Source organism: Rhinolophus hipposideros (assembly GCF_964194185.1).
Source record: "Rhinolophus hipposideros genome assembly, chromosome: 6".
Taxonomy (NCBI): domain Eukaryota; kingdom Metazoa; phylum Chordata; class Mammalia; order Chiroptera; family Rhinolophidae; genus Rhinolophus; species Rhinolophus hipposideros.
The window spans coordinates 53,098,014-53,113,505 of NC_138052.1; the positions used below are offsets into that span (position 1 = coordinate 53,098,014).

Genomic DNA, 15,492 nt, shown 5'->3' on the forward strand with positions numbered 1-15,492 from the left:
CTACATTCATTGTAAACCTCAAGTAAACCTGAAGTGAAAGGGCATTAGAGAGTAATTTGAATCCACACAAAGGAATAAAAAGCGCTGATAAAATTAACTCTATAGGCAAATATAAAAGACAGTAATGTCTTTTATATTTATAACACTTTTCTCGTGCTATCTCATTTAAAAGACAATTGCATAATGCAACAATTATAGAACTGTGTTGATGGGCTTATGATGTAAAAAGATGTAGTTTGTAAGACAACAATAATACAAATGAGGGGGAAGGGAACAACTATACAGAAGCAAAATTTTTGTATACTATAGAAATTAAATTGGTCTTAATCCAAATTAGATTGTTACAAATTAAGATATTAACTATAATCTCCAGGGTAATTACTAAGAATATCACTGAAAATATATATGGTAAAAGAAATGACAAGATCATTAAAATAATATATTAGAAAATATCTGTTTAACACAAAAGAAGGTGGTAATGGAGGGAAAGAGGGATAAAAAGACAAAAGACATGGAAAACAAATAACAAGGCAGATGAAAATCCTACCTTTTGAGCAATTATATTAAATATAAATGGATTAAAAACTGCAATTAAAAGCCAGAGATTGGCAGAATGGATAAAATAACATGATTCAACTATATGTGTGCTGTCTACAAGAGACACACTTTAGGGCCAAAGACACAAATGGGTTAAAAGTAAAAAAGATGAAAAATTATATACCAAGCAAACAGTAACCAAAAGAGAGTTGGACTGGCTATATTAATATCAGACAAAATAGACTAAAAAAAAAAAAACAGTTACTGAAGACAAAGAAGTATATTTTATAATGGTAAAAGGATCAAATCATCAAGAAAATACAACAGTTATAAACAAATTATACCTAACAACAGAGCCCCCAAATATATGAAACAAAAACTGAGAGAACTGAAGGGAGAAATAGATACTTCAGCAATTATGGTTGTAGTATTTAACATCTTACTTTCAATAACAGATAGAACAACTACACAGAAGATTAATAAAGAAGTAAAAGACTTGAATAACAGTATACACTGACTAGACATAATAGACATCTAGAGAAAACTCCACTCAACAACAGAAGAAAACCATTCTTCTCAAGTGCACATAGAGCATTCTGTACGACGTACATATTACGTCATAAAACAAATATCAATAAATTTAAAAGATTGATAACATAAAAAGTATTCTCCAACAACAATAAAATGAAATTAGAATTGAATAACAGAAAGAAGTTTGGGAAATTCATAAATATTTAGAAATAAAACAATAGACTCCAAAAGAACCAATGAATCAAAGAAAAAATCACAGGGAAATTAGAAGATATTTTGAGATGAATGAAAACAAAACCCAGAATACCACAATACATTGGATGCCGCTAAAGCAATGCTTAGGAGGAAATTTATAGCTATAAATGCCTACATTAAAATAGAAAAAAGATATCAAATCAATAACCTCACCTTCCACCTTAAGATACCAGAAAAATAATAGTAAACTAAATGTAAAGCAAGCAGAAGGAAGGACATAATAAAGAGTAGAAGAGGAATAAACAAAATACAGAAAGAAAAACAATAGAGTAAATAGACAAAAGCAAATACTCATTCATTCTTTGAAAAGATCAACAAAATTGATAAATCTTTAGTGAATCTTACCAAGAAAAAAACGAGAGAAAACTCAAATCACTAAGCTCAGGAATAAAAGGGTGCATTACTCAACTTTTTAAAAATAAGATGATAAGGAAATACTATGAATAATGTTGTTGATAACCTAGATAAAATCGACAAATTTCTAGAAAGACACAGACTACTGAAATGGACTCAGGAAGAATTAAAAGATCTAAACAGAGCTGTAACAAGTAAAGAGGTTAAATTAATAATTAAAAATCTTCCACAAAGACATGCTCAAGACTAGATGGCTTTATTGGTGAGTTCTACAAAATATAAACATTTGGTGGAATTTTGTTTAAAAATCTTCCTTTAAAAACCAATCCTTCATATCTAAAACGTAGAAGGAAATACTTCCTAAGGTACATTGTTACCTTGATACCAAAACTGATAAAGATATCACAATGAAAGAAAACTACAGACCAATCTCCCTTATAAATATATATGCAAAGATTCTCAACAAAATACTAATAGACTTAATCCAACAACTCTTAAAAAGGATTATGTACAATGACCAACTGGGGTTTACCCATAATGTAAGATTTGTTTGACATTCAATAATCAATTAATGTAATACACCATATTGATAGAATAAAGGACAAAAAAAGAAATCACAGTCACCTCAATAGACACAGAAAAAACCTTTGACAAAATCCAATACCCTTTCATGACAAAAACTCTCAACAAACTAGGCATAGAAGGGAACTTACTCAAACTGAAAAAGGGCATTTATGTAAAATCCATAGCTTGCATCACATTTAACAGTGAAAGACTGAAAGCTTTCCCTCTAAAATCAAGAATGAGACAAGAATGTTCACTCTTGCCATTTCTATTTAACATTGTATTAGAGGTTCTAGCCAAAACAATTAGGTAAGAAAAAGAAACACTTACACACTTACACACTTACACACAAAACCCTCAAAAAACTATTAGATATAATAAATAAGTTCAACAAAATTACGGGATAAGATAACAATATACAAAAATCACTTGTATTTCTACACAGTAACATCAAACAATCCAAGAGCGAAATGAAGAAAATAATTTCATTTAAAATAGCATCAAAAAGAATAAAGTACATAGGAATAAATTTAACAAAAATGCAAGACTTTTACACTAAAAACTACAAAATATTATTGAAAGTAATTTTAAAAAACCTAAAAAATAGACAGACATCCTATATACATGCATTGGCATATTAAGATTACAATACTCACCAAACTGAATGACATGTTTAATGTAATTCCTATCAAAATCTCAGCTCCCATTTTTGTAGAGACTGAAAATCAGATACTAAAACTAATATGGAAATGCAAGAGATCCAGAATAGCTAAAGCAATTTTAAAAAGAACAAAGTTGAAACAAGAATATGTTGTAGCTTATTTCAAAGCTACAGTAATCAAGACAATGTGGTACTGGCATAAGGATAGACACATATATCAAAGGAATAGAATTGAGAGTCCGGAAATAAACTCTACAGTCAATTGATTTCACAAGGGTGACAAGAAAATTCAATGATGAAAGAACAGTCCTTTCAAGCAATGATACAAAGGCAACTGGATATACACAGGTAGAGGAGAAGCACTGACCCACTAAGGTACATCTAAGAATGACTAGTACAAGATTTGAGGAACGTAGCTAAAAGGCCCTGGTATGACTGAATGTGTCTGCTCTATAGCAAAAAGAGCACGGGGACATCATTTTTCCATGTGTCCCAGGATTCCAAAATCAGATTATGTAACACATTTCATTCACTTGTACTAAATGATTGTAAAACACACAAATAAACCACTTCCTGAGCAAGGTGCCTAATCGGAAGTACAAAATGTATTTCACTGAGAAAGTTCTGGAATGCTTGGGTCACAACAAAGTAGTGAATCATGAAATCAAGTTTGTGGGGCAGGACACTCTGTTTTTGAAAGAATAGAATAAATCTCAGAATATAAATACATAGTAAAAGTAAGTATAGTTTCATGAAACTTGTTTAGATATATGAATGTGCATTTGTGTTTAAATTTATATACATTGACTAGGTTTGGAGATAAAATGCATTGTTTTGTGGTAGGTTGCAATAAAAAAGGATTGAAAGTCATGAACTCAGGGATAAACAACAAAGTTGGCACAGTTAGGATTAATAGTAAGGATATTTGGCAACATTTTCCAAGCTAGGAGCAGAGTGTCTGATTGCCAAAAGCCTCATCCAGATTTCACACCTTGAGTGGTAACGACCAAGTGAAGGTGAGTCATGTTCCACTTTCTGGGAGCATGAGCCCAGAATCACATTTATAATCTGTATAAGTGCTGGATATCACCAGGTACATCTCAAAGTTCTAAAATGTACAATATTATTGCAGGGTACAATCACAGTAAATTGCGAATAAACAAAATCCTCACTTGTTACACTTAGTCTCTCCAGTCTAACACTGTCGATTCCAACTTTATTCCTGAATATATCATTGCTGCTGAATAAGAACAAAGAGCATCTCTGGGAGTCTTGTTTACAGACTCTTGAACAAACAATAAAGCTCATCCTGTAGTTTTCTCTCATTGTAGTCACATTTCAGGAAGTCAGTTCCCCTTTTAAAAATGGCCAGATTTGGGCCATGGGTGCTAGAAGCCTAAAGGAAAGAGTTACAGAGAAGTGAGCAATTGTTGCAAACCATTGCTGGAAGGAGTCATTTGTTTGTAAAACTAGATTCCACAAAGAATTATAAAGGGAAAAAAAATCAATAAGTTACTGAAATATAAGTCTCAGTATTCTGACCTAAATATGTAATGAAAAGAATCACAGAGCTGTCCAATCTTAAAATTGAAAGAAACCCTAAGGTCTCCTAGGTGTTTCTCAAAGCTGAGATATATATTCTCTCAGGCGTAAACATAGATGAACTAAGAGGGAGAAAAGCCACAGGAAAAACAATGTGTGGAAGGGTGATATTATTTCATTGAATCCACAAGACCACTGATTGTAAGATGCACTGTTATTTTTGAACCACTAAAAAAAGAGAAAAAAAAGGTGCTATGAGGCAATGTGTTCTTATCACTTAAATATTTCAATAGATCTTTTAGATTAGACAAAAATTTTATCACATACTATTCTTGAAGGAAAATTTAGACTATACAAGTGATTATAATGAAAGGAAAAATTGTAAACGAAATAAATTGACTAAAAAACATTTCTAAAATTTCTTGCAATTCAGTGCCACTCGTCCTAACCACTTTTTTTTTTGTGCTTTGCCTCAGTTTTTCTTTCTTTTTTTTTTATAGTTTTATTTTATTTTATTTTATTTTTACATCCCTCACACCGTGAACCCCCCTCCCCCCATCTACCACCACCCCGACCTCACACCGAGCCATCACATTATACATATAAAATTATAGTTGGCATTCATTAATGTCCAGTCTCTGGTGTACAATGCCATGACCAAGCATCCACAGCATCCCTGAGGTGGTCTCCCAAACAGGACACATGTCCATCGGACACCCAACAAAATCCCCAAACACTATTGAGTAAGTTCCCCAAAGTAATTCTCAAAAAACCCTGAGGCCATCCTGTGGTCACCAGCCGCCCTCCAATCCCTTCACCTTTCCCCCCATCCCCAACCCCCTCACCCCCCGCCCATCTAACAACTCTCAGTTTTTTGTGTCCCCAAAACTGTTTCTGATTAGTTCATACACATATTATTTTCTTTAGATTTCGCATATAAGTGAGATCATATGGTACTTGTCTTTCTCTTTCTGACTTATTTCACTTAACATAATGTTCTCTAGATCCATCCATGTTGTTGAACCACTTTTTGATATAGAATCATCATGGATGTTTGCAGATATCCTCTGAGCCATCAGGATACTGAAGATGCAGCATTTCTTAGAAGAGTACTCTGCTCTCATCTCCAGGACTCTCTTCCAAGCTGCCTGTCCTCCTACAAGTTTTGATGCTAACAATCTATTGAACTTAGTAGGCAGTGTCATTGCTTCCAATTTTTTTTTAGATAACGACCAGACTCATATTCCTTTCATCAAGTGGTACTTGGTTTGTTGACAGAGACTTTAAGGGGTTGCTATTGTCCAGTCATGTCAACATCAATTCTTTAATTGTGCAGATTCATGTCTAAAAACTGCGTCAAGACCTAACCTAACTAGGAAGTTTACTCAGGGCTCCTGGACAGCTCTTCCACACGCTGTACATTGCTCATTCATCAGCTCAGTTGTCAGTCGTGTGTGTGTGCACACACATATACAGTAACATTATTGAGTTCAATCTCATCCTCAAATGAGATTGGGTTCACACACTAATAATTGTATTAGTTTCCTATTTCTTCATAAGAAACCACTACAAAGTTAGCAGCGCAAAACAACAGCTGTTTATATTCTCACAATTCTGGAGATCAGAAGTTTGTCATGGAGTAGTTGGATTTACTGCTCAGGAGCTCACAAAGCCAAAATCATGGCATTGACAGAACTGCATTCCCTTCAGGGCGCTCTGGGGAAGAATCAAGGTCATTCAGGTTGTTTGAAGAATTCAATTGCTGTAGTTAAAACACTGAGGTCCTGGTTTCCTTGACACGTGGCACACTTTATACTTAAGCCAGCATTATGTGTCGAATCCTGCTCCTGCTCTGAACCTCTCTGACTTCCCCCTTCTGCCACGTCTCTGACTTCCTTTTTGTCTTCACCTGGGAGAAACCATGTTTAAGGTCTTGGATTACATTGGGCCTGCCTAGATAATCCAGAATAATTTCCCTATTTTAACACCAATTAATTAATAACCTTAATTACATTTGCAAAGTCTCTTTGGCCATATAATGTACCATAGTCATAGACATGACAGCAGAGGATGAAGATCATGGGGGCCAAAATTCTGTCTACATCATTTAGTTTGATTTTGTTGTTTAAGTTAAAGATGGTGGCAAATTTTAACCATTTCATATTATGCATGTCATCATGTTGGAATGCTACATTTTGTAACCTACGTTCTTGATGTCAACCATTTCAGCACCCTTGACATTGACAAGCATGTCAAAAGACATTGGGATTTTCTCAGCATTTTCTATTTGACTAAATTCATAGTTTCCTTTTTTTTCCCCTCAGTTGGATCACTTGTCACTAGAAGTTAAGCAGATTGCAATACATTGCAAGTTTCTGACAAATTGACATTTCACTTTAATAACAGTACTGCATAATGCATGAATTTGGTTACACCAGGCTCTTATTGTTTTTGAAATTTCTTTCATTTCCTGTGAGAGCTTTGGAAATTTTTCCTGTCTTTACCTGCATCTTTGCATATTGTAGGTGATTCTTTTGTATATATTCACATATATATGTATATATGTGAATATATATGAATATGTACTATATATGTATTTATATGAATATACACTATATATATATATATATATATATATATACACACACACACACATATATGGCACAACTTCATCTACTTGTGAGTTTCTTCCTTGGTTATTGCTTTGCAAGAATATACAGATATGTGGTCAGTTTTCCAACAATAAATATTTTTATCACTAATATCAAATTTATACTCCACCTCTTATTTCCGCGTTTTTTGCAAAACAATAACTTTACATTTCAATGCCGATCATAGTAAAATGTTGCTGAAGACGTTAAACAGCATCTAAACCCTATTAAGACCTTGGTCTTAAGAGACTGAACCTTGGATGGCAAAGAGAATTTCCTCCCAGCATAATCTTTCAGGAAGGCAGGAAGTATTGCTCTCAGACTGTAACATCTGTGAGATAAATAAGACAACATACATCTGACAGATACTAGACTTTCAATAGCAGTTAATTCTCTTTTCCTAATTAAATAAGAAATCACTGTAATGTACAATAGTGGAGTCACAGAATCAGAGCTTCCTGAAACTTTGTTTCTGGAAAAGACATTTAGTAGACATCATCAGTTTTATCTTCCTCATTTAATAACCAAGTATATTAGTCTCCTAGGGCTGCTATTACAAATTACCACAAACTTGGTGGTTTACAACAGAAATTTATTCTCTCACAATTCTGGAGGCAGAAGATCAAAATCAAGGTATTGGCAGAGCCATACTCTCTCCAGAAGGGCTAGGGGAGAACTTTTTCTTGCCTTTTCCAGCTTTTGGTGGCTCCTAGTGTTCCTGGGATTGTAGATACCTCACTGTAGTCTCTGTCTCTGTCTTCACCTGGTCTTCCCCTCTGTGTTTTTCTATGTCCTCTCCTCTCCCTATGAGGATACCCATTCTTGGATTTGCTGCTCAGCCTATATCCAGCATGATTTCATCTCCAGATCCTTAATTAGTTACACATGAAGACTGTATCTCCAAATAAGGTCCCATTCTGAGGTTCCAAATGAACATACATTTTGAGGAGACACTGCTCAACCCAGTACATGGAGAATCAGGTTTTACTGAAATAACATTTAAAATAGAACAAATTTCTAATCTTAAATATGCCTATTTGAGTCTTAAAAGATCTTTAATTTTCTCTATCTGCATATTCTCAGAAGTACCCTATAAAAACATGAATTTTTGGTTTTGTGAGGTACAAGTCACTTCTGAGTGGCTGCACAGAGAAGCCTTTGGAATAGATCAGAGCTCCAGTAGCAACTGAAGATAGCAAGCAGAATATCACGCAAAGGACAAAGCCAGTATAATTTAAAACTGAGTATAACTTACAGTTCATACAAATCCTTAGCTCCCCATTCCCAGGAATTTCCCACTGGCCATGTTTTTCCCACAACTTTCAGCCTCTATGCATGTTTCTTGCCCCCCTTGGTCCTTGAAGACTTTGTTTGCCTCTTCTTATGCCTTCATTTTTTCCTGAAATCTCTTCTTGGACTACTTTTAAATTCAAACACCTATGTAGTTTCCTATTTCTGCTATAACACATTACCATAAATTTAGTGGCTTTAAATGGCATAAAGTTGTTATCTTGTAACTGCAGAACCAGCTCAAAATGGTCCTATCCAGTTTAATGAGACACTGAGCTGTTTTTCAGAGACAACAGACCAAAACCAAGTAATGCAGCTGAAGCATGTGCAGTGGAGAGAACTTTGACATCCAGCTGCACCCAGAACCAGTCTCGCCTCCTCCTCCCTGCCCCCCACCCACATGGAACCAAAGGACCAGGACATAACTGGAATTTGAACACCAGAACCCTTTCAGAAGCTAAGGATCCATTGTCCAGCAAGATCCGCTGTGGACGCTTCTTTGCCATAAATGACCAAGTTCCAATGTCCTCCAATTAAAACCTTTCCCACTAGCAATTCCACATACCTGTTCCTCGCTACCTTTTAGAAAGCCTTATCCTAGTGCAGTGAGTAACATGGATTTCAGGCACCAGTAAGTCTCCCATTGTCTTGGTCCACGCCTTCTTGATCAATAAACATTTCTGTACTCCAAACTCTTGACATTTTGACTTTTGGCCTTCTGAACCATCAGACACATGGACTTTGGTTTGGTAACAATCTTAACATTCTGACAATTCTCCACGGGCAAATCCATTTCCTTGTCTTTTCCAGCCTGTGGAGGCTAACCATATTCCTTGGCTCATGGCCTTATTCCCCCACCTTCAAAGCCAGCACTGGCAGGTCTTTTTCAAACTGCATCCCTCTCCTCTCTGCTTATGTCATCACACCTCCTCAATTTATAAAGACCCTTATAATTACATTGGACCATCAGATAATCCAGGATTATCTCCCCATTTCAACATTCTTAATCAGATCTGCAAAGTCCATTGTGCTGTGCAATGTTCCCAGGTTCCATGGATTAGAATACGGATATCTTGAGGTATGTGTGTGTGTGTGTGTGTGTGTGTGTGTGTGTGTGTGTGTGTGTGTGTGTGTGTAGGCATTTTCCTGCTTACCATATACCCTCATCTTTTTAAGCAGAACATTTTAGGTCTTCACCCTCCAGACTGACCTGCATGCTCAAAAACTCTTAAACAAAGGGTCTTGTTCTTGAGCTGTTCTGAGATTTCTAGCTTTAGTTTCCCCCTTCCCTTTCCAACCAAAACAAACTAAAAAATACAGTGTAAACTTTAAGTTAAAAAAAGATTGTTTCCCACTGAAATGAATTTTGTCCCCTCAACTCCTGTATTCCCAGAAGGCTGACATGGTTACAGAGCTTGGGTTTTAAATAACAACATTTCCACTACATTCCATTTAATGATTATGTGAAAAATTCCTTTAGTCAAGTGTTACCATCTAGAAATTATACACATTTGGCTTTTTTTTCACCATAAGTAGAAAAGCTGAGAAAGTACAATTTCTGAAGTATTCATATTTGTACTTGGAGCTATATCAACAGATTCTGGTCAAATATATTTTAAACTAAAGAAAATTTTCTAACTATTAAGAAATCCATAAACGTTCTTTTCCATTTCTAAATATATACGATTATTCAAACTACCTTCTAAGTATATATGATTATTCAAAGTATATATGATTATAAAAGAAAATTTTTTCAGGCTGATTCACCAAATATTCTTAAATTAGTCTTCTTAGGAAAGGTCCGAAAAGAGGTGGAGAGTCAAATGGATCACATTAAATCTTAATTTTTTTTAAAAAAGCCAGTATTGACAACCTACGATGATTACAAATAATCAAGGCATTAACAGTATTATATTTGGAAAAAGAGAGATACATGTCTCTTTCTAATCTGTTTTGATTCTGGAAAAAAATGAAAAATCATGTTCCATTCTGGGAAACGCCACTTTAAGAAGTACTCTGGCAAGCTGGGGCATGTCAGGGGAGAATAAAAAGGGTGGTGAAGAGTTTGGGTACCATGAAATATGAAAACAGTCTAAGAATAGCAGTTACTGACCTGGGAAAGGTAAGAAGAGTGGCTCTGTGGCAGTCTTCCAGTACTGAACCATTGCCATGCTGTGAGGCAATAGATTTTAGTTTGCCATTCCTTGTCCTTTTTCCACACTACTGCCCAGATGATTTTTTAATACACAAATCTCAATATGTCACTAACTGTCATTACTCCCCTATAAGCAAGCAGACATGTAGCCAGTCTCCAGGCCAATAAAGAGTTTGAGCATATTTGAGGTACCTTACCCCAATCAGATGACATTCTGGGCAGCTGGATGCCCTCAGGAAGAGTTAAGGGCAATCACCATCATTATGATGACACTTGTGACAACTCACAGCCCTCATTACAGTTCCTGAAACACGCCATGTTCACTCTCTCACCTCTATGCCTCTTTTACGATGTTTCGTCTCCCCAGGAGGTAGTCCATAACTTCCCATCATCGTATAGGACCTAACTGAAACCTTACCACCTCTGAAAACTTTCCCAAAGGATTACCTTCCATTTATCCTCAGATGAGTTAATAAGTGTCCCTGCCCCCAATCGATAAAATCCCACCCAGCACAAACCTTTTACAGCAAGTATTGAATTGCTTTGTAGTCATTGATTTACTTGATAGCAGGACATATGGGCCTAACCTGAGACACATCTATACATGAGGCGGCATTTATTTGCATGAATTGATGTGCATGGAGGGGAGGGGATTGTGAGGAGGAGATTTTGAATATCTAGGCCTGGTAGCTACGATGGAAGAAAGTTGGGGAAATCAAGAGAAAACTGAGTGGCTGGCTCTCAGCCTGGGGTCTGGTTCCTAAGCCTGGCTTCATGGACTAAATCTGAGTCCTGTGGGGAAGGAAAGGCTGCCGACAAAAGCTTGAGGAACTAAAAGGCTTATGAAAAATGAGGAACATGCAGGCCTGTGTAGTGGCCAGGCCACAATTGATAATACCTGGTAGGAAAAGTGAGCTTTCTTCCCGCTTCTGCACAAATTACCCAGGCTTGCTCAGGTTTGGAAAGGGCATCAGTGCACCTGAGACAGTGTGTGGGGGCGTGGGGAGCTGGTGCACAGCACTGGTGAGGAGTCCAGTTACGCCCACAGGAATTCTGAAACGGCCCAGGAAGCCCATGTCCAGCAGTTGCTGCTCTGCCACGTCTAGAGGAGGAGGATTTAGGGGTGAGCACTTGGGAGAAACGATGAGTTAGCAAGAAAATGGGTTGGGGTTTTTGTCGTTGTTTGTTTTTTGTTTTTAAATCTTGGGGGTTCTCAGAACTACTTAAAGAGTGGCTTTTGCAACGGGCCATGGGTCTTACACTACAAGGGAAAAATGACCAAGCCACAAAGTATAAATTAGCACTGTTAATTGGACTCTATTTATAGCCATGGTCTGGAGGCCTGGTGAAAGCTGGTTATGGTTATATTCTTAACTTACACATACTGCTGGCCTTGAGAGCCTTGAGGGCTGAGACTATTGATTTTTAATAAAATCTCTGTAGCCCTGTTACCTATTAGAGAATCCAGCAGAGTAGGTACTGCATATATGGCTATTGAATGAAGAAATCAAGTTAGTCAAAGAATATCTGCAACAAACAAATTTAGAACAAATTGGTGGAAGTTATACGAATATATTCAAATGCCTTTCTAACATAGCTTTCTAACAATTGGAGCTCCTCTCAGTGGAAGTAGCCCTTCATAATAGGGAAAATCTTATCACTGGAGGAGTTGTCAAGGGCATCACAGAAGAGGAACACACCTCATGGAGCGAGAGGGATCATATCATTTCCAACTCTCAAATTGTTTCATATTAATTACATGGAGATCAAGAGGAGACTGGCCATGACAAAGAAGTTAGCCACATAAAACAATAAGCAGAAATGATGAGTCAGCCACAAAATCGGTATGTAATAAAGTCTTCAAGAACTGTCTGTAAAAATCAGCAAGCCTTAAACCAGAGTTCCTCAGAACTAAAATAGAACCCTGAAACATTTTTGCACAAAGCCATAGACATTATCTTCACAGGCGATCCTATTATCACTCTGAGGGATGCCCAGAGGACTAAGCTATCCAATGGACATTATCTATAGTGAAAATACGAAGTGATGAAAGGCGAAAGGAAAAGAATTTACTAGGTGTTGAGAGCAGGCTGTGATTTGTAGACTCATAGCTTGTTTCAATGTCTCTTCCATGGCCCCTGGCGAAGTAAATGCTACAGCCACTCGTCTTTGTTCCTTTAACTTCCCATCAATGATGGAAGGACCCCACGTCTACAAGAGGAAAATTCCTAGACAATGCAGGAAAGGTTCTTCTGAGATAAATGAACACATTACATTAATTTAAATGCCATAAATAGAATGATGAAGAGGACTATCTCATAGTGTCAAAGTTCAAAGTCACTTTTCAAATGTCTCTTTAAAGAAAATCTGACCTTTCTTTCTTTATTATCAGAGGGTTTGCCAAGGGCAGTCTGGGCCTTGGGCCATTTCATTTTGACATGGAAGTCCTTTCAGCATTAAAAATAACCAAAAGGCCAGAAATATTTAACTCTGCAGTGACCATGAATACACATTCAGCAGTATAGAAAAGAACAATATTGAAGTAATAGGATTTCAAAGGTTGTGTTTTAATAATGCCATAAAGCTTTTCCCCTTCATATGTGAGACAGGTAACTTATATGAGGCCAGGATGAGCTGAAGGAGCGAGCATGAATGGATATTTTTTTCTAATGTATTTCATGTAATTTTACCTAAAATTTTTAGGAAAATTGTGAGTACACCACTAGTAATTTTCTATGTCTAAATATCTTTTTAAAATATAGATTAGTTAACATTAGATATAGACATGGGCATATATACATTTGCATAAAAACAAAAACCTCTTACAAAGGTCTCTTTTTTCCTATTTTAAGGTATGATTTACAGACAGTAAAATTTACCCTTTTAAATGTACAGTTCTGCAAGTTTGACAAATGCAGTTGTACAACCACTACCACAAACAAAATACAGAATAGTTTCATCACAACCCAAAATTCCCCTGGACCCTTTTGGACTAAACCTCTCTCTCCATTTCCATAGTCTAACACCTGCTGATCTGCTTTCTGTTCTTATATTTTACCTTTTCAAGAATGTCCTATAAAAGGAATTATACAGTATGTAACCTCTTTTAAGCTTCATGCACTTGGTAAAATGTAACTAAATAAAGTGTCATGTTAATGTACTGATTTCTATTTTCTGGCAATGGTATATATAATCAAATTACCCTTGAATATCACATCTTGAAACAGGTATTACCCAGGGAGCCTTTTGAATACATAGATTTCTAGGACTTCACTTTTAATGTATTGAATCAAAATCTCTCTGTGTGGGTCCTGGGAATTCAGTTTTTACCAAGTTCTCCAAGCTAGATTCTGATGGGAAATGTTAACCCAATAGATATTCACTCTATGAGATCAACTACCAGATTGTAAATTATGTGTGGGGATGGGATCAAAGTTCAGAGACTGGGAAAGGAGTCTTATCTAAGTGATCTCGTCCTTGTATATGGCCACCACTTACTGGCTGCAGGGCCTTGGACAAGTCAATTACACTCACTGAATCTTGGTTTTATGCTCTATTATGCAGGCGTGCGATGCCTACTTCATAGGACTCTTCTGGGGATTAAATGCACATAGAACCTGGCACACTTAGCTCTCAGTGAACAGAAGCTGTTCATCTTGCTAGCACTGGTATCAGCATCATAATTGCCAGCATCCGCAGGCTGTCCTGAGCACTTTACTGGTCTTTCTCCATATTTCTGCATTTTGGTCAATTTCACTATTTTTAGCCTTTCCTCTAGAGATGGCCAAAGCAAAGAGAATCCATTTTTATAGAAGCCTAGCTATTTATTCAGAGCAGTGCAAAGCTAACAGAAATTCACTGATTGTTCCTAACCCTCACTTTTACCCTTTTATAGTCTCCAAGTTACCAATGGGGACAAAAATGAATTACTGGACTCTCACTCTTTTTTCCCAAGAGGATGTTAATGGTCGGATGTAAGTAAACAAAACAGAAGAAGAGAAATGAAGGGCCAGAATAAAGCAGAAAATTAAGCTGTCTATATAGGTAGCAAATATCTAAAAATTGACTTTATTCATTAGCAGTGTTAGATGTATATACAGATATTTTTAAATTACAGTTTTTACTTGAGCCCTGAAATACAGAAGAGTGATGATATTTGGCTGCACTTGCTGGTCTAAAGAAAGAACAACTATCCTCAAAGAATACATGCAATGCTGGCAACACAAAGGACTGGAGACAGGACCGAAAGACAAACCTGAAACTCACAAGCCCTACCTGTTCTCAGCATCGGCACTGCACTTTGGGGACATCAATTCAAAGGATTTGGTAAACTTCACCACCTGCCACACAAAAAAGATAATAAATCCACGTTAATTAAGGCTTTCTCACAGTTTAAAACAGCGCAATCAACAATTTTCATCTTTATAATGGCTATTACAATAATTGGAGATTAAAGAGGGATTTTAAGTGAAGAAATCCCAAGGGACAAAAGAAGAACATTCTATCCTACATTTTGCATCTTTTCCCGCATAGCACACATTGCCAATGTTTTATTACATCTTACTAAATACGTATATATTTTTACCATGAGGTGTGTACTAGCCTGTGGTGGTCAGGCAAAGGGGCATCTCATTTGAATACAGTATATTTTTTTACTGTCCTTTGAAAAACCCAGTCTCCGTCCATGGAGACAAACCACCCTTCAGAAAGGATGCCCTCCATCAATCCCAGGCTCCTGACATTACCTTCCCTGGCTGGCTTATCATTGTTCTCAAGTGAACGTTTTTGTTGCCACAGACCAAAGGGTAAAGAAGCGGAGGCTGCCTTTTTCAAAGATCACGCCCAGTGTGGACACTTCCTCCCTTACCTGTCCAGTGAAACCAGCATACCAAGTGCAAGAGCCTGATCAAGACTTATTATGTTGAAAGGAAATTTATGGGCACAGAAAACGT

The 15,492-nt window shown here is 36.6% G+C and overlaps 1 protein-coding gene across 3 annotated transcripts in view; it reads right to left on the minus strand.

Moving 5' to 3' along the window:
• The window catches only part of PDE11A (phosphodiesterase 11A), a gene marked incomplete at its 5' end in the record, with an annotated part of 327,465 nt that overhangs the window by 178,046 nt on the left and 133,927 nt on the right, over positions 1-15,492 (minus strand). For all 3 annotated transcript variants that reach the window (XM_081051501.1, XM_081051500.1, XM_081051499.1), the window contains one exon: positions 14,816-14,880. In XM_081051501.1, the coding sequence (XP_080907627.1) occupies positions 14,816-14,880 (65 nt within the window). The remainder of the gene's footprint in view (positions 1-14,815; positions 14,881-15,492) is intronic.